The sequence below is a fragment of the Neophocaena asiaeorientalis genome, unplaced genomic scaffold (assembly GCF_003031525.2).
Source record: "Neophocaena asiaeorientalis asiaeorientalis breed wild unplaced genomic scaffold, Neophocaena_asiaeorientalis_V1.1 scaffold603, whole genome shotgun sequence".
NCBI classification, from domain to species: domain Eukaryota; kingdom Metazoa; phylum Chordata; class Mammalia; order Artiodactyla; family Phocoenidae; genus Neophocaena; species Neophocaena asiaeorientalis.
In genome coordinates this window covers 1,571,782-1,597,194 of record NW_020175662.1, presented here as the reverse complement: position 1 = coordinate 1,597,194, position 25,413 = coordinate 1,571,782, and the positions used below count along the sequence as shown (strand labels likewise).

The 25,413-nt window shown below is 36.4% G+C and overlaps 1 protein-coding gene across 10 annotated transcripts in view; it reads left to right on the top strand.

The window, feature by feature from the left end:
- KIAA0586 (KIAA0586 ortholog) overlaps window positions 1-25,413 on the top strand; it is a 125,367-nt gene that overhangs the window by 85,853 nt on the left and 14,101 nt on the right. For 8 of the 10 annotated variants that reach the window (XM_024731470.1, XM_024731465.1, XM_024731467.1 and 5 more), the window contains 2 exons: window positions 5,581-5,735; window positions 9,300-9,408. In XM_024731470.1, the coding sequence (XP_024587238.1) occupies window positions 5,581-5,735; window positions 9,300-9,408 (264 nt within the window). Of the gene's footprint in view, window positions 1-5,580; window positions 5,736-9,299; window positions 9,409-12,711; window positions 13,028-13,051; window positions 13,551-25,413 lie in introns of those variants that run through there. The other 2 variants (XM_024731472.1, XM_024731471.1) reach the window with 2 other exon arrangements.

Below are 25,413 nucleotides of genomic sequence, written 5' to 3'. Positions count from 1 at the left end.
GTATTTTGAACAAACTGTGAGGACTCTGGGACTTACTACCAATTATAGCTCTTCATTTACTCAGAAAACTTGTATTGAGTACCTACTGTGTACTCGGTACCAATATATTAGTACAATATTAGGGTCTTGAGATGCAGAGGTAATAGACATCTGCTCTCAAGGAAGTTTACAAACTCGTGTAGAAGAATATGAGACAGCAATTTTAATATTGTGTGATTAATGCACAACACAGACTGCTTTGGGAGTGCAGAGGAGGAACAGCCCACACATGAGAGCTCAGAGAAGGTTTCCCACAAGAGCCAATGTGAAACTGAATCTTAGAGGAATCAGCCAGATGATGAAGTGTGATAAGCACGTTCCAGTTTATTCATTTACTTATTCAGAAAATATTTTTTTGAGTGCTTGCTCTGCTCTAAGCATGGTCTAGGTCGTAGGAATATAAAACCTGGTAAGGCCTTATCCATAATGAATATTTTCTCTAGTAGAAGTAGTAGAGAGAAGGCAAAAACATGCAATAAATTACTGTAGTTATTGTGAAGCAGTCCATAGGGGATGGGAGTACAGGTCAGTTGTAACTGGGGAGGGCAATCAAGAAAGACTTCATGGGGCTTCCCTGGTGGCACAGTGGTTGAGTGTCCGCCTGCCGATGCAGGGGACACGGGTTCGTGCCCCAGTCCGGGAGGATCCCACATGCCGCGGAGCGGCTGGGCCCGTGAGCCATGGCCTCTGAGCCGGCACGTCCGGAGCCTGTGCTCCGCAGAGGGAGAGGCCACAATAGTGAGACGCCCGCGTACCAAAAAAAAAAAAAAAAAAAAAAGGAAGACTTCATGTGTGAGGAGCTAACTTGAAATGAGTTCTCAATGATGAAAAGATGTTTGCTGTGTAGTAAGTGTGAGAGAAACCTCCAAGGCAGAATATGCAATGAGACAAGGGGATATAATATCAAGTGGTTTTTCAATTTACTCTAAGACAGTAGAGATTCGTTTGTGTACAAAATGGAAAGTAATTCCAATCTTACTTTATATTTATGCCCATGGAAAATTCAGTCTTGAATTTCTGTCAATTCTGAATGTTTTGTGATATTCACAGATCCATTAAAGATTGTATGTAAATGAGTGACATGATCATATTTGCCTTTTATTTAGCAAGATCATGTGAGGTGCAGTGTGATGGATAGATTGCAGAGGATTAAGACTGGAGGCAAGGAGCCTCTGGCTTAGACAGTTATTAAAGTCAACCTGGTGAGACATTATTCAGCAGCGAAGAAATATGAAAAGGGAGACTTGAGAGACATTTGAGGAGGAGAGTGGACAAGACTTAGTTGAATATGAGAGGTGCAAAAGAAGGGAGGGTCTAAGATGACTCCAGGTTTTTGGCTAGAATGATTGGGTAGATGGTATTTCCATTCACTGAGGGAGGGAGGGATTCTGGAGGAAAGACAGAATTAGGAAGAAATAAGAATGAGTGGGGTTTCATCTATGTGGAATTTGAGGTACCTTTGGGTTTCATACAAATGGAATAATTTATTAGACAGTCAAGAACCAAAGCTGCTGCTGGCACTGGCAATTCAAGCAGACTTAGTCTTCTCTGAAAGTCTACCATGGTTGCTTTTTCAAAGCAGTAAGATTCTAGAAGAGTAAAATTAGGGATTTTAAATTATGGTTAATTAAATTTGTCTTGAATGGAACAATACTTTAAGTGTCTCTCTTACAAAGGGCTAACTAACGTACATAACACTCAATGAGCATACTTTTTAGAAGTGACACAGCAAGTTCAACATTGTTGTGATTGCTGTCATGGAATCCTTTCCTGATCCCTTATCACTGGGTTAGGTACCGTCAAATATGCTCTCTGTGTAGTCCTCTAATGTCACCTGCCTAATGTTGCTCTTATCACACTGATTTGTAATCTCACTTGAAAATGGAGACTTTATCTTGTCCACTGTCATAGCTCTGTCATCTAGCAGAGTATGTTGCGTAGTCAGTAAATATAGGTTAAGTGATAGGGTGTCATATGAGCTGAAAGCTATTATGCACTTTTAATGCTTTTGGGAGATGTTTGATTATACACTTGCTTTGTTTCTATATTTAATTTTTTTCTTCTTTTATCACAATCTTGGGTCCAGCCGCTCCGTGGCATGTGGGCTCTTCCTGGACCAGGGCACAAACCCATATCCCCTGCATCGGCAGGCGGACTCTCAACCACTGTGCCGCCAGGGAAGCCCCTTTGTGTCCTTTTCAATTAACTTTTTTCTTTACACCCATACATCAGCCACATATCATTTTACATAAAAATAAAATACGATTATGTCATATATTACTTTAAGTTATAGACTCTTTTTGAGTGCTCTTCATCTACCCCTCCTCCTCACATTTTCTCCTGTCCCACTTTATGCCTTAACTCGTGTTAAGATTCTGGTATGTAACCTTCCTGTTTTTTTCCCCTTATGCATATATAATAATTATATACACACACACACACAGTATACATGATAGGTACATACGATGTGTGTGTATTTGTTGTTATTTTACAAGTTGAGATTGTGTCATGCACACTCGCCTGCATTTTGTTTTCACCCAGTAAACCCTGCAGAAATTACTCGAGGTCAAGTAGTAGTGCTTAAATTCATCTTTTTTATTGACTTTTTATCCACTTTTAGTATGGATTTCCGATAATGTATTCAGTCATTGCTCTGTTGATGAATATTTACTTTATTATCATTTCACCCCTACTATAAACAGTGCTAAAGTAAATATTCACACATGTGTATCCTAACATATTGCTGCATTTTATATTTAGGGAATAGTTTCCCAGAAGTAGTTACTGGGCCCAAGGGAAAATATATTTAAAAATTTAAAATAGATACACCAAGTTGCTGTCTTAAAAATTTAAACTAATTTATTTTTATTAGTAATATATTACAACCTTCCCTCTATATCCCTTCCAGAAATTGTGTTTACTACTATTTTTATTTTTGTCAGTTAAAGTATAAAGATATGGCTGACTACTGCTGAGTTTGTTTGTTGGCTATTTGTATTTGCTCTTCTGTGAATTACCTACTTAAGTTCTCCCCCTGTCTGTTAGGTTCTAAGTTTTTCTTGTAACTTTGTAAGAACTATTTCTGTATTTTAGATATTTTCTATCATCTGTATTGCAAATGTCTTTTCCCAAATTTGTACTTTGTTCATTGACATTATTTATATTCTTTTCCATATAATTTAAAAAATTTTATAGAATTATTTACATTGTTTATACTTCCTGTGTTTTCATCACATGGTTAGGTTTCCCCCAATACAAGCTTATACCTGTAGTCTCAGATTCTTTTTGCAAGTTCATTATTTAGTATATATTTATATTTAAGTCTATCTGGAATTTATTTTTACAAGTGGTGTAAGGTAGAAGTTCAACTTGATTTTCTTCCAGGTAAGTAGTCAGTTGTGCCAATTATTATGTATCTTTTTCCTACTGAATTAAAATATCAACCAATTTGTATATTAAATTCTCATAGACCTCAGAATTTTTTTTTCTCGATTCTTTTTTCTAAGTATTCTAGATTCCTTAGGATCTAAAACACATTGGACTACTGTGTCTTTATGGTACATTCTGTTATCTGATAGGGCAAGTTTACTTTTTAAAATAAATTTTCCTGGGGCTTCCCTGGTGGCGCAGTGGTTGAGGGTACGCCTGCCGATGCAGGGGACACGGGTTCGTGCCCCGGTCCGGGAGAATCCCACATGCCGCGGAGCGGCTGGGCCTGTGAGCCATGGCTGCTGAGCCTGCGCGTCTGGAGCCTGTGCTCCGCAACGGGAGAGGCCACAACAGTGAGAGAGGCCCGCGTACCGCAAAAAAAAAAAAAAAAAATTCCTGCTTTTCTTGACAATTCTCAGGCATTTATCCTTCCATATAAACTCTAAAATTATGTTTTTCAATTAAAAATCACCCTGATTGGAATTGTGCTAATTTATGTATTAATATTGGAAGAATTGACATTTTTATATGTATGTATAAAAATACATTTTATGTATTTTACTATTTGTCCAGATCTTGTTTTGTGCTCTTCAATAAGATTTCATAATTTTCTTCATTTTCTTCTTCTATACCTTTCTTAATTATTTTACAGTTCTGGTCACTATAGTAAAAGAGTATTTTTTCTATTTCTAAGTGCATATTGCATAATATAGAGAGAAACCAATGACTTTTGTATATTTTTTTAGTATCCAGTCATAGTACCAAATTGTCTTATTACTTCTAATAAAATTATTTTTCCTCACTAGGGACTCTAGGGCTTTCTAGGTATATAATCATATAATCAGTACAAAAAGTTTTTATGTATGTATGAATTCTTTTATCTTAATTCATTTGCCAGTCTTAAGAAAATGTAGGAAAAGTGACATAGGAATAGAAAAAGCCATATCAGAATATAAAAAGGCCAGTATGAGGCTTGGAACAATGGTTGCTCTAAATGATGCATGTTATTACAATTATTTAAATTAATCTTATAAATAAAATGAGAATAAAACAGGTAATAATTTTGAGAAATTGTTTTGTGTAGATCAAATTCTGGAAAGGTAAAACTTAAAAGTCAGTGTATGTAAAACCCACCTAAAAATATAGATTAACATAAAAAAACTAGAGAATGCTTATTTGCTAAACCTAAGAAATTGTCAACATACTGCCTTTAAATGGAAAATACCTGTGGGGTCTTTAAAATATCACTTCATTTAAAACAATTTATGTATAGTGCTTCAGGTCTACTTCTACTGATTAAAATGAGACTGCATTGTGCTACATTTAAAAGGTGACCATTAATTAGGAAAAACAATTTTCTTAGAAATAATTTAGCAAGAATGTGAAATAAGGAACAGTGACTAGGAGTTGAAAGATGAGGATTTTAGTTCCTTTTCACCTCTTAGCTCTGATATTTTGACAGTTAACTTCCCTGAGCCTTACAGTGAAAGACAGTTATAAAACTATCGTATCCTCCTGCCTTACAGAATGATTGTGAGATTCAAGTTAAACGAGATAATATATGTGAAAGTGCTTGGAGTATAAAATGTAATGTAAAAGTACAGTGATATTATTAGATAAATATTTATCTCTGCTCTTATTGTCTTCTTTTTATTGATTTCATTGAGATGCCATTTGGTTGAGGAAAAGAGGAGCTTGATCTTTTGAAGAAAAATACCAGAACAGAAATAAGCAATACCAACATTTTCTAGTCAGGAAATTGCCCCTTGATTTAAGATTACATTTTAGATGGAAAGTATTCTATTGACTCTTATTGATAGAAAAAGTAATCTGGAGTGTTAGGAGTTGGTGTGTAGGAGTGAGTGTTGGGTGTGGACTGCGTGAACAGCTTGCTGATTGGAACCTTAGAATAATCCATAGATTTGTTTGAACATAGGTACTTTTTGCATTCTCTGTGAGCTTTGGTTTTAATTGCAGTGAAGGCTTGGTGACACGTATTTTCTGTTGAAGTATTTCTAATTCAGCAGGTAAGAAATACTGGTAATTTTAGCCCATTTTTCTTTTTCTAAGAAATAATTTATTTTAACTTTTTGTTTACATACTTGATAACAGATGATATTTATGAAGATTTATGTGCTAGTCATGGTCCAATGAGTTTGGGAGAATTGGAGTTGCAGCCAGATCCTCACCTTGCCCTTCCCACAAAACTTCTGACAACACAAGAAGATGATGTTAAATTATCAGTAGCAGCTGAAGATTTTCCTCAGGTATCCAATTAATAGCACTTGTACTTTACTTAAATCAGAATTGTAACAATATTGCCTTAGCATAGAACACTGTCAAGAGCACAGTCTTTGGAGTCAGACAGCCTCAAATCATGCCTCCTTTTTTCACTAACTCAAGCCTGGCTATAGATCTTAGCTCATCCAATCTCTAGCTGTGACCTTGAATACATACTTAGCCTTTTTCTAAGCCTTAATTTCCTCATCTTTAAATTAAAGATTAAAATAATGTATGTAAAAATGCCTATTACCAAGTTAGATAGCTATTATCATTTACACCTCTATATTCCCCTGCAATATCTAGTTTAGTAGTTTGTGCATAATAGGTACTCAATAAATATTTATTCTATTAAAATTTGTGAAGTGTGTTACCATGAAAGCATCAGATATTTCATACTGAGTTAAGCCAATGGCCCATGCAATCTTGTGTGCTGAAAAAATAGGATAATTACTCTCCAAGGTGTAAAAAAAAATGCTCATGTTAAATTAAATACAGTTTTTTAATCTGTGTAATCTCACTGTAGATTAATTTATTCAATAAATAGTCATCATGATATGGTATTGTGTTGCATTGCATGGTGTTGAGGGTGAAAGCCAAAAGTATATAAAATAAAGATTGCTTATGGAACACACTATTATGTAGGGTTCAGTATTAATAACCTGTGACCAAGCAAAGATCAGGAAAAAACTAGTAATGAATAAATATCTGTTAATTAATTCTGTAATAAAAAAAAATTGTTTGTGACCTTGGGTTAGGCAAAAATGACACCAAAAACACTATCCATGAAAGAAAAAAAATTAATAAACTGGTCTTATCAAAAATAAGAACATCTGCTCTTCAAAACACACTGTTAAGAGAATGAAAAGACAAGCTACAGATTGGGAGAAGATATTTGCAAATCACTTATCTGGTAAAAGGCTTATATGCAGGATATATAAGGAACTCACAGAATACAATATTAAGAAAACAAACAATCCAATTAAAAAATGGATAAAATCTTTGGACAGTTACCTTACCCAAAGAAGATATACTGATGGCAAGTGAGCACATAAAAAGATTCTCAACATCGGTAATCGTTAGGGAAATGCTAATTAAAACCACAATGAAATACTACTACACAGGCATTAGAACATCTCAAATTAAAAAGACTAACATGCCAAGTTTTGGCAAGGGTGTGGAGCCCTTAAACTCTCATATGCTGCTGGCTGGGAATGTAAAATGATTCAACCACTTTGGAAAACAGTTTGGCAATTTCTTGAAAAAGTATTGATAAAATGTACACCTACCATATGACCCAGACATTTCACTCCTAGGTATTTATTTACCCAAGAGAAACTACCACATATGTCTAAGCAAAGGCTTGCACATGAATGTTCATAGCAACTTTATTGGTAGTAGCCCCAAACTGGAAACAACATAAATATTCATCAATTGCTGAATGTACAAGTTGTGGCATATCTATAAGATGGAATACTACTTAGCAATCAAAAGCCATGGACGGACTTCCCTGGTGGCACAGTGGTTAAGAATCTGACTGCCAATGCAGGGGTCACAGGTTTGAGCCCTGGCTCAGGAAGATCCCACATGCCATGGAGCAACTAAGCCTGTGCACCACAACTACTGAGCCTGCGCTCTAGAGCCCATGAGCCACAACTACTGAGCCCGTGCACCACAACTACTGAAGCTCGCACTCCTAGAGCCAGTGCTCTGCAACAAGAGAAGCCACTGCAATGAGAAGCCCATGCACCGCAACGAAGAGTAGCCCCTGCTCGATGCAACTAGAGAAAGCCCACGCACAGCGGCAAAGACCCAGTGCAGCCAAAAATAAATAAATAAATTTATTAAAAAAAAAAAAGCCATGGACTACTGATACGTACAGTGACATGGATGATTCTCACAGAAGTTGTGTTGAGGGGAAAAAGCCAGAACCCCCAGCCCCCCAAAATTGTGCATACCTTACGATTCCACTTACATGGCATTCTAGAAAATGCAAACTAATCTATAGTTATAGGAGGGAATTCAGGTTATTTTGAGCTTGGTGGATATGTTCATCATATTATCTTGACTGTGATGATGACTTCATGGGTATATACATATGTCAAAACTTAACAAATGATACACTTTAAATACATGTAGATTGTTGTCTATCAGTTATACCTCAATAAAGATATTCTAAACAATAAAAGAAAGATTGCTCTCCTTTAATTATTGGCCTGTTTTAAAATAAAACTGCAAAGTGTTACCAGAAGAATGGCTTCAAAAAAATTCATATGTTAGATTTCCTTTATTAACAGAGAAATATGGCTAGTACTAATACTAGCACACACTTGTTTATAGTGCTTACTCTGCCAGAGGCTGTTCTAAGTTCATTATGTATTAACTCATTTAATCCTTTTAACAGCCTACTGAGGTAGTTATTATTATTATCATCCCCATTTGATGAATGAGAAAATTGAGGTACTGGGGGGTTAAGTAACTTACCCAAGGTCAAAGCTACATAATGACTTAGCCAAATTTGAACACAAGCAGTTTAGCTCCACAATACTCAGCTCTGAATCCCTGTGGTTGAGGAAGGGACCCAGTAGGAAGGTTCTAAATTGAAGCAGCACAGAAGAGTCATAGTACCCATCTTAGAAATACACACCAACATAATATTTCCTTCAGGGAAGAAACCTATATGACTAATGGCTCTAAACTTAGAAGACCAGAGGTGAGGCTAGTTGTTATTATTGCAGTCTAAAGCTACTCATTTTTACCTGTAGATAAATAAGTACCTGCCAGAACTGGCGTGGTTACATTTGAGTCCACGTGGACAGGTGTTTCAGGTTCTCCTCTGCTTGTATCTGTTGTTAAGAGTTCAGAGATACCTTTTTAGGTTCCTGTCAAATTATATCTGACAGTTGTTTTGAGAGACTCATTCATAATTAGGCTCATAAAACAGGAAAGGGAAGAAAGAAAATGGCTAAAGTCATCACAATTTGTAATGTGTGATTGTGAAGGAATTTGTGACTACTGTAAATTTCAAATTTCGTTAGGTGGTAGTAAGGAAGAGAGATGATGGGGCTTATGGTAGAGTGTACTTTTCTTGAATGGCAAAGGAGGGTAACAATACCTACTCAACACTTGTGAGAATTCAGTGATGTTATTATATATAAAAGCTCTTTGAAAATTGCAGTACATTATGCAGATTTTCATTTTATGCAAAAATGGTTATATGGAAGTGCTTACAGTCAAATTAAGTTTTTATCCTGTCTAAATCCATCATGTATGTATCTAGAATAGTTGGTTTATAAGTAGCTCTGAATTCTCTAGGAAAAATAGAAATGATTTGAATATCTGAAATCTGTGTATATTACCCAAATCTTTTGAAAGATTTTATTTGCAATATCTTTTCTTTAGTAATCTGTACTCCATTGCCCATTTGGTAGTTAGAAAGCATGCATGATATTCAAATTTTATATAATAAGCACCTAAATAATTTAATTGCTCAGATCTTTTTAAAGTAACTTAAAAAATAATATTATGACTTCATGTCTTAAATTCTTCAGTACCAACAAAAACAAGACCAAGATGTTAAGCAAGTTGAACACAAGCCAGTTCAAAGTCGTTTAATACGTGTAAGAAATAAATGTGATATTTCACTTTCACAGCAACAAGGTAAGATTTGTTTCCTTGTAATAATATAAGAGTTTGATATATGTTGTGAATTGAACACATATATAATGAGAATTCTTTTATATAAGTTTTATTCTCTAGGGTTTTTTTTTTGTTTTCTTTGATTTAGCCCTTTGGGATAAAGAATCTGGTATTGTATTTGAGTGTATATTTGTTAGTTCTTTTTGCCAATAAACACTATTTCTAATGGACTTTAAAAACTCTTAGGTAGTATTTTTATTTTAATCTTACCTTTTGGTTCTTGTACAATTGAATGTCAGTGTCTTTTTATCTATGTATAAGTCTGTATCTGTATCACAGTTGCCTGTTTTAAATTATAATATAAAGGCAATGGTTATGGTTGTTAAGGAGCTTTGTAAAGGCTATTTATGTTGTGTGGTGATTTGATCAACAGGTACAACTTAAAGAACAAAGAACTCATGTTAGATGCTATCATATGAATGAACTTTTCTGTACTGCTTGATTACCAAAATTTTGTGGCTAAATGATCCTGAGTCAGCATCCCGGCATTTGATGTTGTCTTTGTGTTTCTGCAAAGCTGTTGGCCTTGTGCTTAGTTTGCCTTCTTGCTTCTTTGTCATTTAAATTTTATATAACCTAAATTCTGAAATTTGGCAGTAGAAATTAAGATGTCTTCTGTTTAAAAACTTTCTGTCTATAGTCCAGGTAGAAGTATTAGGAGTATTTTGAGCAGTAGAATGTTTTTCTTCACTTTTGTAATTGTGTTTTTTTATCTCATATATTGAATGCCAATATAATTACAAATGTAACTGTTTGGCAGTTTGGGGAGGACCTAAATGAGGAAGTGCTTAAGATTATGTTATATGAGGTTTAGGTTTTTACTTTTCTGCTTGTTTTCTGTTCCTTTCTTGCTCCAACTTTTCAGAACTTGCCCCTCCTGACCACTTTTTAAAACCTAACAGTGGTACAGTAGTGTTAGTATTATATCTTAGAATCCTATGGAAAATTACCTGTAACACTTTCCTCATTGTGTTTAAAAATTAATCATGACAGTATATAGATATGAGCAAATGAACATTTCTAAGATAATATCAGGACCGACTTGATGTCCTTCTACTGAATTCTGTTACTATTCATGGTCAATGACTGTATATTTAATTTAGTTTTTTAAAAAAATTATAATTTCTTAAAATTATAAATAAATTTTGTCTCCTTGGAGAATGTTGTATATAATAAAATGATCATTTTTCTCACCTGATAGGAAAATATCTTTGGTAAGATTTTAAGGGTAAATACCTCTCTTTAGGAAAGTGACATTGTTTTCAGTTTCACATATATGAATGTCTGACCACAAGATGGCAATATTTAAATTTTTGTTGACTTACAACGTCATTAAATAATAGTGTGCAGTTAACATTTAATGTCAATAAAAATCATAAGAAAAATAAAAGAAACCAATGTGTTAGCTAGTAGGAGGAAGTTTTATTTAGAAAGAATCTAGAACAGTTGGTTTTAATATGTGTAAAAATTATTTTCATTTAATTTTACATGCAATACAGAAGTTAGGAGAGCCACAGGCCTATGTCAGTTTTAACCAAGATAAATAAATACCCAGTGGGCTATAGATAAAACATTTAAAATAGGAGCCAAGTGTTTCACTCTATAATTGATACATATCTCCATACTAAATATTTTTTGAATGAATACAATTCTCTTGGCAAATATAGTCAGTTATGACTTTTTCCCCTATAAATTTTGTGGATTTAATTTTTTTCTCTGATGAAGCTCTGATACACTGCCAAATGTTTCAAAGAATAAGAGAGTCAGAGTGCCAAAATAATCCTCTAGGGCTTTCACAACTTTGAGTGACCTTGAAGGAATTCAATCCCATCATATACAAAGGGCTTGAAGATAATGAAGGAAATTCACCTTATCACGAGGGAATCAAAACCACATCTTTTCTGGAAGATAAATGCTTCTAAGAATACTTGAAGCTCAAATTATGGCTGTTTCAGGAAGAAGTATTATGTATTTCACTTTGAAATGCATAGTAGTTTAATATATGTATATAAAGAAATCAAGCCGTTTACTAGCAGTAGCAGTAGTTTAGTGATCATCCATTAAAAATTGACTGAAGATATGGTAGGACATAGGTTCTAGCACTGTGCTTCTGGGAGATCTGTAAAGTACTTGTCTCCTTCCTCTCCGCTTGATTATTACTTTCAGATTTTAATACAAAAGAGAGAAATTGAATTGAATTCTGAAAGATAATATCTGTTTCTTTTGGTATTTAATTCATTGGGTATATTTTTGAGCACATGATACCACTTATCTGATTCTAAGTCCTGATTAATGTGTCTAACAGTTTTATAGTGAAAGCAACTTTTTAAGTAATTTAGTAAGTCATTAAAATTTTTTTCCCTTTCACTGTGCAGTTAACTTTCTTCTGTACAAATGAGAGACTAGTTTTCAATCCATTTATTTGTTATGAACCCAGGAACAATTAAATTCTATAAAGTGATGTATTAAAATAGTTCACTTTTAAAAATATTTTTCTTCTTTAGTTTTTCTCTTAAAATTAAGAACCGCATAATAAAGAATAATTAGAAAGTCAAATAGGCTATACTATAATCAATGGGGGAAAATTAGAACATATGTTGTATGGTTAAATGCTAGGACAGATTAGTTGTCAAAGTTGTTTGAAAACCACAGCATTCTTCAGTTTTCTTATTTGTAGATGAAATATATTGCTCAGAAAATATATATCAAAGTGCTAAAAGTAATTACTAATGTAATTGCACTAATTTATCAAAAGCAGGTTACATTATTGTGGGAAATCACAATAGGTTTCTTTTGACATTATGTCCTGAGTTTAATTCCTAGCCATCGTAGCACCTTGTATACCTTAACATACAGTGATTGTGACTTTAGATATGTGAGAATTAGGAAATTCAAAGCTTATATATATTTAGAAGCCATTTCTAACCATATGTGCAAATGAAAATTTTTGCCTTTGTATTTGAAATATAACTAAATTATAATAGCTCAAAATTACAATTGATTTTAGTAATTTTAAAATCACAGTTAAAAGTTTTTTAAATTGATTTTTTTTCTCATAAAGTATGACAGTGATTTAAAAGCCATGTGTGTAGATCTCTGATAGGGAAGGAATGGGGTACAGAGTAATAAATCTGCCCAAAGTCCATGAATCCAAAGCTGTAATCTGAATAAATGTGTCTTTCACAAATCCATGCTATTATTGATTAATAAAATAGAAATTCACTTTAAAATGTTGCTGAATGTGGGCGTTCTGTTTCCACCTAGGAGGAGGAAAGTGGAGAGTGTCTCTTCTCCTAAGTGTAATAAAATGTCAGATAAACTCTAAAATCATAACATTTCTTGAACCCATCAGAGGACTTATGATGTACAGCAACTAAGTAGCCTGAAGTCCACGGAAAGACAGACTCCTCCCGAGATATGAGACACAAGAACCCTGTCACTGTGCCAGAGCACAGTTACAGAAGAGATACCAGGCACCATACAAGCAGATAAGATGTATTTGACTAGACTTTTCTTTAATGAATTGCTAAAGGCCAAGCATAGAGCCATTGGTAGCTACTGATACAAAAGTGGTTCACTCTCACTTGCAGTCCCTTCTCCACAGACCTCTAGAAACAGAAAGATTAGGAGACTGGAGAGATTCTTCTTCACTGGTGCAGGCCTGGAAGAGGAGAGTGGCCGCCACTGCCAGAAGGACTGAATTCTTTCCAGCATAACCCTGATACCAAAACCAGGCAAAGACATTACAGGAAAAGAAGATTATAAACCAGTATCTCTCATGAACATAGACAGAAAATTCCTCTACAAAATATTACCAAATTGAATTGAAACTTCTTATTCTTCAACATTCAGCTGCATTTTCCTGAGTCCTTACTGAACCTCCAATTGAAAATGGCTTATTCATCCTTAACCCCACCCTCCAGATCTTTGGTGCCCGGAACATAATCATAATCTTAACAATAGTTTCCATTTACTGAAGCCTTGCTAGGCACTTAATGCTATCTCATTTATTCCTCATAATACCATGCCACGCAGATAGTGTGGCATTTATACGAGAAAGGGTAAGATTCATGAAGGTTAACTAATTTTCCCAGCGCACACAGTTTAGCAAATGAAGGTGTGGAATTCAAGCCCATATCTACTTGAGGGCAAAGCTGATGCTCTTTTCCTTGTTTTATACCATTTTATTGAGTAAGCACTTAATAAATATTTGTGTGACTTAACAGTTTGTGGCAAGAGCTGCCTTTACCATCGCTGTATTCTCCAGACTGATTATTTAAAGTTTCAGAGAAAGTGATATATGGGATAGTTTTGTGGTTTATTTATTAAGATAGGTTTTCCTATTTATTTAATAGACCTTGTTTCCCAGCATAGCACTGTGCTTAAATACGGTGCTTAAATACAGTCAATGTGTTCATTGAATTGAATTTGATAATTCATTCCATCATTTGCTTTTGACACCAAACAACGTTTAATGCTGTTATTTAGTAAAAAGGTACAAGGAAGAAGAAAAGGTGAAAAATGAGAATAGTTCCTTATAATCATTTTTCAGTTGAAACTTTTGAATGTAGACATGGTGCAGACAGCCTCAGTGGAATAATGTAAAGTCATTTTTACTTTTCTAAAAGATTTTGTGATTTCTTTTGTAGTATAAAAATTGTTCGTTCTGGGCTTCCCTGGTGGCGCAGTGGTTGAGAGTCTGCCTGCCGATGCAGGGGACACAGGTTCGTGCCCCGGTCCGGGAAGATCCCACATGCCGCGGAGCGGCTGCGCCCGTGAGCCATGGCCGCTGAGCCTGCGCGTCCGGAGCCATTGCTCCGCAATGGGAGAGGCCACAACAGTGAGAGGCCCAAGTACCGCAAAAAAAAAAAAAAAAAAAAAAAAAAAAAAAAAAAAAGATAAAAAAAAATTGTTCGTTCTTTGAGGACATATTAGTTAAGCAAGGGGAAGGGGCAACCAAGCATATGCTAAAGGGTAGAGAAAGTTAAATCGGGTTACATGTTAGTCAGTGAGCAGTATTTTTTAACTCTAAATGAAAGAGAAATAGTGTGAGCATTCATTCACTCATTCTTTTTTTTTTTAATTGAGATATTATAAAATTTTCCCTTTTATAGTGTACAGTTCAGTGATTTTTAATATTTTTAAAAAGTTATGGAAATTCCAGAAAATTTTCTTTGCCCTAAAAAGAAATCGCATATTCATTAGTATTCATTCTCTATTCTCCCCTCCCACAGTTCCTGTCAACTGCTAGTCTACTTTCTATGTCTATGAATTTACCTATTCAGCACATTTTATGTAAATGGAATCATACAATATGTGGTTTTTGTGTCTAGCTTCTTCAACTTAACATGTTTTCAGGGTTCATTCATGTAGCAGATGTCATTACTTCATTCCTGTTTATGGCTCAATAATGTTCCATTGTACATTTATTTTTAGGTCAGTGTTTTTAGCATCCTTTTTGTGTAAAGGACTGTAGAAGGTGCTTTGGAGCTAGAGAGATGGATAAGACAAAACATCTGCTCTCAAGGGATATGGAGAAGAAAGGGGGGCTTCCCTGGTGGCGCAGTGGTTGAGAGTCCGCTTGCCGGTGCAGGGGACGCAGGTTCGTGCCCCGGTCTGGGAGGATCCCATATGCCGCGGAGCAGCTGGGCCTGTGAGCCATGGCCGCTGAGTCTGCGCTCCGCAGCGGGAGAGGCCACAACAGTGAGAGGCCCGTGTACCACAAAAAAAAAAAAAAAGAAAGAAGAAGAATAAAGGGGGTAGTTTGAGAAGAATAATTTCTTTAAAACACTGAGTCTCAGAAATAATTTGTTAGAATACTATGAAATTCAAAAAGACAAACATCTTTAGGTAATCATACTGTCAAATTGTCACTTTTTTCTCATAGTGCTGAAAAAATAAACACATGGCAGCAAGTGTGTTAGGTCAACTTGCTGATTGTCTTTATGTATATACATTTCTTATATTTTCCGAATGGATGGAGGTGGGAGCATAAACCATATGAGAAAAGACACTCTTCTGGCACATTAATGAATTTTTATCATAGATTATTTCAACTGTTTGTTCCTACAAGAAAGGATTTACACCTTTGATTTAAAAAATAGAAATACACACACACACACACACATATATATATATATATATATATATAAAATCTAGAGATAAATGTGCTTAACTAAGGCTATTCCCTAAAAATAAGCAAAATGCAAAGAGGATTGATAGGGAAAATCTATTTGAAAAGACACTTAAAATTATTCAAGGATTTCCATAACATTTTTGCTTGTTGGTGCTAAAGTGATTTCTTTTTCTATATAAGAGTATTTTAATTGTGGAAATTATTTAATTTTCTTATTGTTGTAGAATTATTTATACACTGTGTATGGAGCATGTAGATTTTTCTCAAGTCTTTGATATTAAACCTGTCTCACCAAATACATATACCAGGATTGTTCTGAAGACTCACCAGTATTCCAGAAACCTCTTTCATTATTCCAGTAACGCTTTCATTGTTCTTAGCCAGATTTCCTGAAACCTGACTTCAAAGTTTTTATGCTATTTTTTTTAGAAACCAAATTGACGTAAAACATGATTTAAACTCTTCATTAAACTTAGTAGCCTTTTTATTCAACAGCTACTGAGCAAAATTTAACCTTCCAAAATAATCACAGAGGTAAGTGTAGATTTGATAATATCTTTATATTTTAATATCAATGAAATACTGAACCAGGAGTAAGAAGATCAGATGCTACCACTAATCGGAATTATGACTTTTGGTTCTGTTGAACTGGGGATGATGCCCCTGCTCCCAAGAACCAAAGGTCATAATTCTGATTAGTGGTAGCATCTGATCTTCTTACTCCTAGTGTAGTAGTATTTCTATCATACTACACTGCCCTCCTCCAAGTAAAACTAACAACATTGGCAAGTTAGTGTATTACAGATGCTTTTCTTCCAATCAACAGAATAATCATTTAAATTTTTTGTGATTTTAGTTTTATATAAATAAAATACAAATTAGATAGACTATTTCAACCACGATAACAATGGATTATTCTACTACCCCAGCTCTACCCTAAATAAAAGAGAAGCTGGATTATTTCAATTCAGAATGAATTAGAGCAGAGAAGTAATATTTTTATACTTGTAGGATGCACTACTCCTGGATTGTTTGTTAGTCTCTAATACATTGTCTCTCAAACTTTGACTTAAGAATCTTGCATTTCTAATTTAAAATGCAGATCCCTGGCTTTACCGTGAGACTCTGATCGGTTGCCTGAGGTGGGGCCTGGGAATCTGAGTGTTAAACTAGCACCCCTGGTCATTCTGATGCAGAAGAAGGACCACCCTTTGTGAAACATTGCTTAATGACTCCAGATGTTCATGCTGATGTCTGTTCTACTGTAGAATTTGAAGCACTACAGCATACAGCTTGTACTCTGGAGTCAGATTGCCTGGGTTCAAATCCTAACTCTGCTAACTATTCACTAGCTGGTGACCTTGGGCAAGATACTTAACCTTTCTGTGCTTTCCTCATCTGTAATATGGTATCTATTCCAGAAGGTTGATATCCTAGTGGAAGACAGGTAGAGGTGCACTTAGAATAGGACTTGACACATATTAAGAGCTGTGAAAATATTAGCTCTTATTAGCGTGACTGTCTCCAGGACACCTCTCCTTTTTTGAATACCATGTTGTAATCAGCTCTTCTTTAACAGATAGTCGTTGCATCTATATTGGCTCTGAGCTTTAAGGACGTTGGTGAGAAAATGCTAGAGATGGTACATGTTCCATATAGTGTTAGGGAGATAAAGTGACTTTCAACAAATTTTTTTACTCTTCAGTGAATATATTTAAGATAATTTATATTTATTAAACCTTGAGGACTTAAGGACATGGGGAGGGGGAAGGGTAAGCTGGCACAAAGTGAGAGAGTGACATTGACATATATACACTACCAAATGTAAAATAGATGGCTAGTGGGAAGCAGCAGCATAGCACAGGGAGATCAGCTTGGTGCTTTGAGACCACCTAGAGGAGTGGGATAGGGAGGGTGGGAGGGAGACGCAAGAGAGAGGGGGATATGGGGATATAAGTATATGTATAGCTGATTCACTTTGTTATACAGCAGAAACTAACAACAATGTAAAGCAATTATACTCCAATAAAGATGTTAAAAAAAAAAACACAAACAAACAAAACCTAGAATTCTTTTACAAAATTTTTAAATTGATTTGCATGTTGGACAATTAAATATAGTGAAGCTTATTAACCAGGATGATTTCCAATCTATAATCCTATCTACTGGCAAGTGACTGTTTTGGTGCATTGCGTTCTGTCAGCAGTTCTCTCATTTTTTAATCCAAGAAAGAAACTGATAACTCAAGAGCTCAGTAATCATTTATGAGCTGTTGTATCCTGATTAAAAGTAAGGATTAAAATTAGGGGCAGTATTGGGTACATATAAAGGTATTAAAATATTAAATTTCTTAGGGAAAAAACCCTGTAACTCTAATGACAAAAGGCGATATAATTTCATTGTCATTCCTAGGAACCTTCCTCATGTGTTCTTGACAAACATTTTTCACCATTTTATTGTACTTACATATTTTATTTTATTAAATTAATACTTTATTTAAAGTTTCTTATCCATAATAATTTTGCTTTTTACCACTATTATCACTATTATTATTGATGTTATATAGAATAAGATTTTATTTATATAAAATGCCCTCAATTTTTGCCTTTGGACTCAGCCTTTTCCCTATCCCCACTCCAAACAAAGTTCTAACATCATCTGGGAGGCTTAATACTACTAGCTTTATTACAGAATCATTAAAACATCTTTTTAAGTGGGAAAAATCTCCCAAGATCATCCTTTGCTACAAAAAACAAATAACATTGGTGAAGTAAAAGCCATATTTTTAACCATGTAATTCATATGTAAACATGTAATTCAGGCCTAATGGCAGCTTTTGAAGACATGTTCTATCAAAGCAAACCTGTAGTGATTTAGAAGTGAAGTACAAATGAGAATCATAGACACTGTTTAGAGATGGGAGGGACAAATTAAAATTTAAGCTTAGGACTATGAAGTCTTCTAGGCAAGTTTTATTGATTTTGAACAGTGTTTATGATGTCTTTAAGAAGAAGAAATTCCAAGGGGATTGTCTTTAAACAGTTCTCATTGCTGGTCTAGGGAGAATTCAAGTTATTGACTCTCTTATTTCCCTTTTGTACATAGAGTCATCTCCTTTAAGGAATAGAAGAGATGAAGACCTGGACTTATATGATGTCGTTCAGAAGTAGTAGGGTACTAATTAGCTGGAACTAAGTTGTCTAAGATGGCTTTTTTTTTTTTGCCGTACGCAGGCCTCTCACTGTTGTGGCCTCTCCCATTGCGGAACACGGGCTCCGGACGCACAGGCTCAGCGGCCATGGCTCACGGGCCCAGCTGCTCCGCGGCATGTGGGATCTTCCCGGACCGGGGCACGACCCCATGTCCCCTGCCTCGGCAGGCGGACTCTCAACCACTGCGCCACCAGGGAAGCCCTCTAAGATGAATTTTTATCGCCTTTCATCTTCTCTAGATTTTCTTTTCTCCTTAGAAACCTCAGTTTGTGGAAGAACCTATATGTTGGGGAATAATGAGTTCTCCTTGGAGTATGTAGCGATAGTTGTCTTATCCATTATACAACTTACTACTTCTTTTCTCTTTCTTCCCCTAACTATCCTGGCTGGTTTAGATAATGGCACAGGAAGCAGATATTGTGAGATAGTTAGTGCATCAGTTAATGGAGCTACTTCAGTCATGTATTCATTCTCCCACCTGTACTGGGACTTCCATTTAGTCAGTCCTATTTCTCGTGACTGGCTATTCCCCGGGCCCTATATTTTGCCTGACCTATATGGTTAACCCATGTAAATACTGTCTTATCACCATCCAAGACTTCCGTGTCTCTTTGATCTGTGGTAATCCCCATTCTGGATTCCTCCTGCTTTCAGGGGTCTCTGATTTTTTTTCCCTGGTCTTGAAATCCTGCTGGATGATGATGTGATATGTGCAATTATAACCTGTTAGCAGACTGTGCTGTGAAGCTTGAACTGGACTTTGGCCAGTTCCCCAGTAATTCTTTTAATTTCATACTGATTTTAGCTTCTAAATAGCACCTATTCCAGCCCTTCTTCCCAAACCCTTAATCCCAATTTTATCCCCTCAATTCTCTCTTTCTTTTAAATATATATTTATTTTATTTTTGGCCACGTTGGGTCTTCGTTGCTGCGCGCAGGCTTTCTCTAGTTGCGGTGCGTGGGCTTCTCATTGCGGTGGCTTCTCTTTGTTTTAGAGCGTGGGCTCTAGGTGCGCGGGCCTCAGTAGTTGTGGCTCGCGGGCTCTAGAGTACAGGCTCAGCAGCTGTGGTGCACGGGCTTAGTTGCTCCGCAGCACGTGGGATCCTCCCAGACCAGGGCTCGAACACGTGTCCCCTGCATCGGCAGGCGGACTCTCAACCACTGCGCCACCAGGGAAGCCCTCGATTCTCTTTTAATATATGCTTTTGTTTTTCTAAGTTCTGCTCTTTCAAATGTGTTTCAAAAGTTCTACTCTTTCATTTATAGCTACTCTAGCTCCAACTTCTCATGGCTTTACATTAATCCTTGTACTTTTTCCCCTTTTGGGTTGAAGAAAGAGCTGTGCTTATTAAAACCTCCTTAAAGGTAACTCTTCCATCTGCAGCCTTGATCCCATCTCATTTCTACTCTTGACAAAGGGAGAGGGAGAAAGATATAATCCTGAGAGAAGAAAAGAGTGCAGAGAAAGGAAGGGAAGGAATAGGAAGAAGGGAAAAGGTGGGGTTACATGAGATAGTAGAGGAGAAAGGGAAAGGGGAGAAAGGGAAAGAGCAGGGGTCAGGGGAATGAGGTTGGAATAAGCAGGATCATTCATTCTTATCTACAGAATGAGGGCTGGGCTTGATGATTCTTCAGGTCAGTTGTGGCCACTCAACCCTCATCCTACTACACTTACCAGTATCTCCTAAGCTCCCCTCCGCCATGCCTTTCTCAATGTCTTCACTTGGAATTGTACCCTCCCTTGCCCTTTTTCACCACCTTTCCATCCTAGAAACAAACATTCTTGGTCCACTTTGTGTCCCTGAAGGGCCCGTACTATTTGGTATATACTTCACTTTTAGCCCTTGCATCATACCTTGTAGGATTATTTTCCTATAGCCTCTCCTTCTCTAGAAAGTAAATTTCTTAGAGACAATGGCCTTGTTTCATTCATCTCTGCACCACCTGCTCTCTAGCACAGCGCCCTAAATGGTAGGTTCCCGGTAAATGTTTATTGGATCAAATGTATTGGGTAGTCTTATTCTCCCGTCTAGTGCAAGGGCCTTGTTAACAGTTTTCTTCCTTTTTCTATTCATTCTTGAGTAGTTGCTATGTGCTGGGTACTGTTCCAAACCTTGGGGATACTGTGGTGAACATAACAGTTGAATTCCTTGCTTTCACAGAGCTTACATACTTGTGTACATCATAGAAAAAAGTAAATTAATTTACAGCAATTTCAGATGATGTTAAGTGTTGTGAAAAAACATAAAAGGTTTACAGAAGAATGCCAAGTGTCAATGGGCAAATGTGGAGTGACTACTAATGTTGGAAAGTCAGCACTTTGTAACCATCCTAGTAAAGATTAGATGGGGCAAAGGTCATCAATGAATGCTAAATGTAGAGGGAAATTTTAATAAAGAGCAGGATATTTGCATGGTCTTAAAGTATCTCCTCATAGATTGGTTCCTTTAGTAGAAAGGGAAAACATAGGACAGTACCCAGAATGGATGATCAAAATTAGTATCGCCATAGAGGAACAAATGAATACCGTGTGCTTCCAGATGGGATATCTGAGTACATAACCTGAATGTAGTCACGGGGAAATATCACACCAATCTAAAACATGGGGAAGAAGTTAACAATTGTGAATCTGGGTAAGTGAAATATAGGTGTTCTTGTAATTTTTCTCTAAATATGAAATTCTTTCCAAATAAAAAGCGAAACATTTTTAAAAGGTATTGCTTTATTTATTTTAAAAATAATGTCTATGTCAATTTGTATTACTATTTCTACTAGTATCAATTTAAAAGAACATAAAGCAGGGAGGGTGATGAATAGTGAAGGAAGCAAAGTAAGTGGTTTGTTCCTTTAGACCATGTGGTTAGGGAAGTCCTCTCTGTAGGAATGGCATTTCCATATAGAATGAAGGGAAGGAGAAATCTTGCAAACATTTGGGGAAGAGTATGTCATCTAGAAAAAGTAGGAAGAATGAAGGTTTTAAGGTGGGAATGAACTTGTTGTGCCCAAGGAACAGCAAGAAGGCCAGTGTGGCTGGAGGGGAGTGTGCAAGGGAGCTGTGGTAGGAAATGAGATAGGAGATGTAGGCAGATCCTGTCGAGCCCTGCAGACTCTGGGAAGGAATTTGGATTTCATTCTGAGTGTGATGAAAAGCCTATGGAGGATTTGAGCTGGGTAATGACAAACTCTAATTTACATTTTTAAAAGGTTCCCCCTGGCTTCTAGGTGGAGAACAGACCATAGGGAGACAGTCATGGAAGCAGGGAGATCAACTGGAAGACCATTGCAGTATTACACGTGAGAGGTGATGGTGGCTTGTGCCCTAGTGGAGGTGTCACAGTGGTCAGGTTCAGGCTGTGTACTGATGGCATATACCTGATAAAGCTGAGGAATAACGTTATTTCAAAAATTACTTATTAAAGCAGATTAGATGTGGAATGTAATTGAAAGCAGAGTCAAGGATTAATTACTCCTAGATTTCTGGTCTGAAACTTACTGGGCAAATGATAGTGCCATTTATTAAGATTAGGAAGACTGAGGAAGGGTGTGTTCACGTGTTCAGCCTCAGTTTTTAGGGTGGGAAGAGTCAATGAAAATAATCTGGATAGTGCAGCAAATGCAAATTGGGAAACCTGAGTTGTGTCTCAAGTACCACAGTAATTTTCACAGTTCCACAGATACATGTCTTCTCTTTTAAGAAACCAATGTGTTTATTATGAAAGTACGAAACAAAACAGTTAATTATAAAATATGTTCAAATACGTACATGAAAAATGCTCTTATTTTCAGAGTTTCTTTGATGGGCTCCTTATTCATCACCTAAGAATAGTGATTACAAATATAAGGCTTTCTTGGGGGGGGGGTGTGTGTGGTTTTTTTCCCCTAAATATTTATTTATTTATTTATTTGGCTGTGTCGCGTTTTAGTTGCAGCATGTGGACTCTTAGTTGTGGTATGCAGGATCGAGTTCCCTGACCAGGGATCAAACCCGGGCCCCCTGCATTGGAAGTGCGGAGTCTTAACTGCCGGACCACCAGGGAAGTCCCTTGGGTGTGTTTTTAAATTAGTAGTAAATGCAGAGGCCCAGGTTGTGCTGGGATTTCCAATGGAAAAAGATGCAGTTACCTGTGAATCATTTTAAGCTAGAATGCTATTTACTATCTTTTAAAATAGGAGAACAAACAACTCTGTTGTGGAATATATACATACAAAGTCTTTAAGTGAAATATTATTGCCAAAAGTTATCTTAAAATCTAATTGTTAATCCCTGTTATACTGTCAGCTCAAGATGGACAGGTACTTTTTAGTGTGATGAGACTCTGGTAGTAAGGTTATGGAGAACACTGGCACTTTATTCCTGTGAATATAATTGCAATAATACTGTCTCATCTAATAAAGTCAGAAAAAAATCACGTAGGTAGAAGTGTAGTTCCGAAAGTCTGTGATTACTGCCTTTGTGTTATTCTGCCTACGTTGAAACAAATCAGACTTAGGAAGTCATGGAAATATTATGTTGGCTATTTTCTAATTACTGTGTCAGCCTGATAAATCATTTTCTAAATTTGCCAATTTCTTGAAATAGCTTAACCTATGTTCATAACACTTTACAGGAAGCAGCATAAAATTTCTATGCCGCCATATATTTCTCTTGATGTCACAAAAATACATATTGTATAAATGAAATGTTTTTCTTTGCAAAAAGGCCTGTACACCAAACTACAGTTAATGAATACAAGAATTAGAAAGCAAAACTTCGTTTAGTCTGAGGAAAAACAATTCTTTAAACTGTAACCACATGGCCGTTTCTTGTTTGCATCAACTCTGGGTGACTGTTATTGTCTTCTGTGAATTCTCTGGGGCAGGGGCCTGACTTTGTTGAATGAGCCAATTGTTTTCCTTTGTGTTGCCCATCTAGTAAGTTCCCATCTGGTTTGTATCAGACTGTTTTCACAGCCAACAACTGCTGCCTTCTCTGTATCCTGACACTTCAGGGCCCCATGCTATCAAAGCATGCTGCGATGGCCTTGCTGGCAGGGCCCATACAGCTGTGCCTCACAGCTTGGAACTATTACCCAGAGTAATGGTAACATAGAACTTGGACTGGCCCTTATTCCCCTTGGTGTCGTGTGTACACTGAGCAGAAATTCCCCCTTGCCTGCCTGCCCCCTCACCCCGAAACTTACTAGTCAACAGAAAGTCTTTAAAGCTCTAATTTTAGGATATGGAATAGTGTTGTTCTTATTTTCTAGTGGCTTCCTGTATTTGAAAGCTCATTTTTCATTCTTTCATTCTTTTTCAGAAGTTACCAGGTCTGGCCTTGAGGGAAGTGAACTGGTCACTATGTCACATTTAATTTTTGTTTCCAAATTTAGTTAGGAATGACTAGATATGGAAAAATCCACTGTAAAGACTACACAAATAATACACTGTCTTTTTTAGCTATAGTCACAGGCCAGAACTTGAGAGAGGTTTTCATATTAGAATTTCCATCTCAGAAAATGGATTTTCTGTGTGTAAATTATAGAAGCTCTTAGATTCAAACTGTTAAGTAACTATATTAGGGACCTACTTTGCCTTCAGCTTTGTTGGCTATCAAATATCATTTATAAGAATGTGATAATAGTGACCTTCTATAACAATCTGTGGCCTCACATAATTAAAGTTATATGAATTACTATTGAGTAAGAGTTATAGTTGAGTTTAAATGTAGTTATGATATCATTGCTTTATAGACATAAACTGAAGCAGCAAGCATTATTTTTGTATCCAAAATAAGGAACTAAGTGGCTTTTACAGGATGTTTTAATATTTTTTTAAATATTTATTTATTTGGTTGTACCGGGTCTTAGTTGCGGCAGACAGCCTCCTTAGTTGTGGCTTGCCAGCTCCTTAGTTGTGGCATGTGAACTCTTAGCTGTGGCATACATGTGGGATCTAGTTCCCTGACCAGGGATTGAACCCGGGCCCCCTGCATTGGGAGCGCAGTCTTATCCACTGCACCACCAGAATGTATTAATATTTTAGAAATGCTTTTAGAAATGCCTTCAAGATTAGTTAAACTGAGATTGGTTTGTGCTTTCAATTAAATTGAGTGGGTGATTGTTGTGAACATCGAGCATCCTAAGTAGTAAGTCAAACTAGACTTGTGAGAGTCAAACTAAAGCAACAGCGACAAAAGCAAAAGCTCACCTTCTGCTTCTGAATAATTTCAGCTTACAGGTTTTTCAAGATTTTAAGAAAAGAAATAGGAAGGAATTTGTCTTTAGTCAGCAGTGTGGCCTGCTACTGATGTTAACTTGATGTGAAAGCCTACCTAGTAATGTTAGTTGTTTGGCATTTTCATTTGTTGGAAAAGCAGTTTAAACCTATAAGGGAATCATTTAAAAATTGAAAAGGATATATTTTTTTTTTTTTTTTTTTTTGTGATACGCAGGCCTCTCACTGTTGTGGCCTCTCCCACTGCCGAGCACAGGCTCTGGACGCGCAGGCTCAGCAGCCATGGCTCACGGGCCCAGCCGCTCCACAGCATGTGGGCACGAACCCGTGTCCCCTGCATTGGCAGGCGGACTCCCAACCACTGCACCACCAGGGAAGCCTCTATGAAAATCATCTTTTAATTGA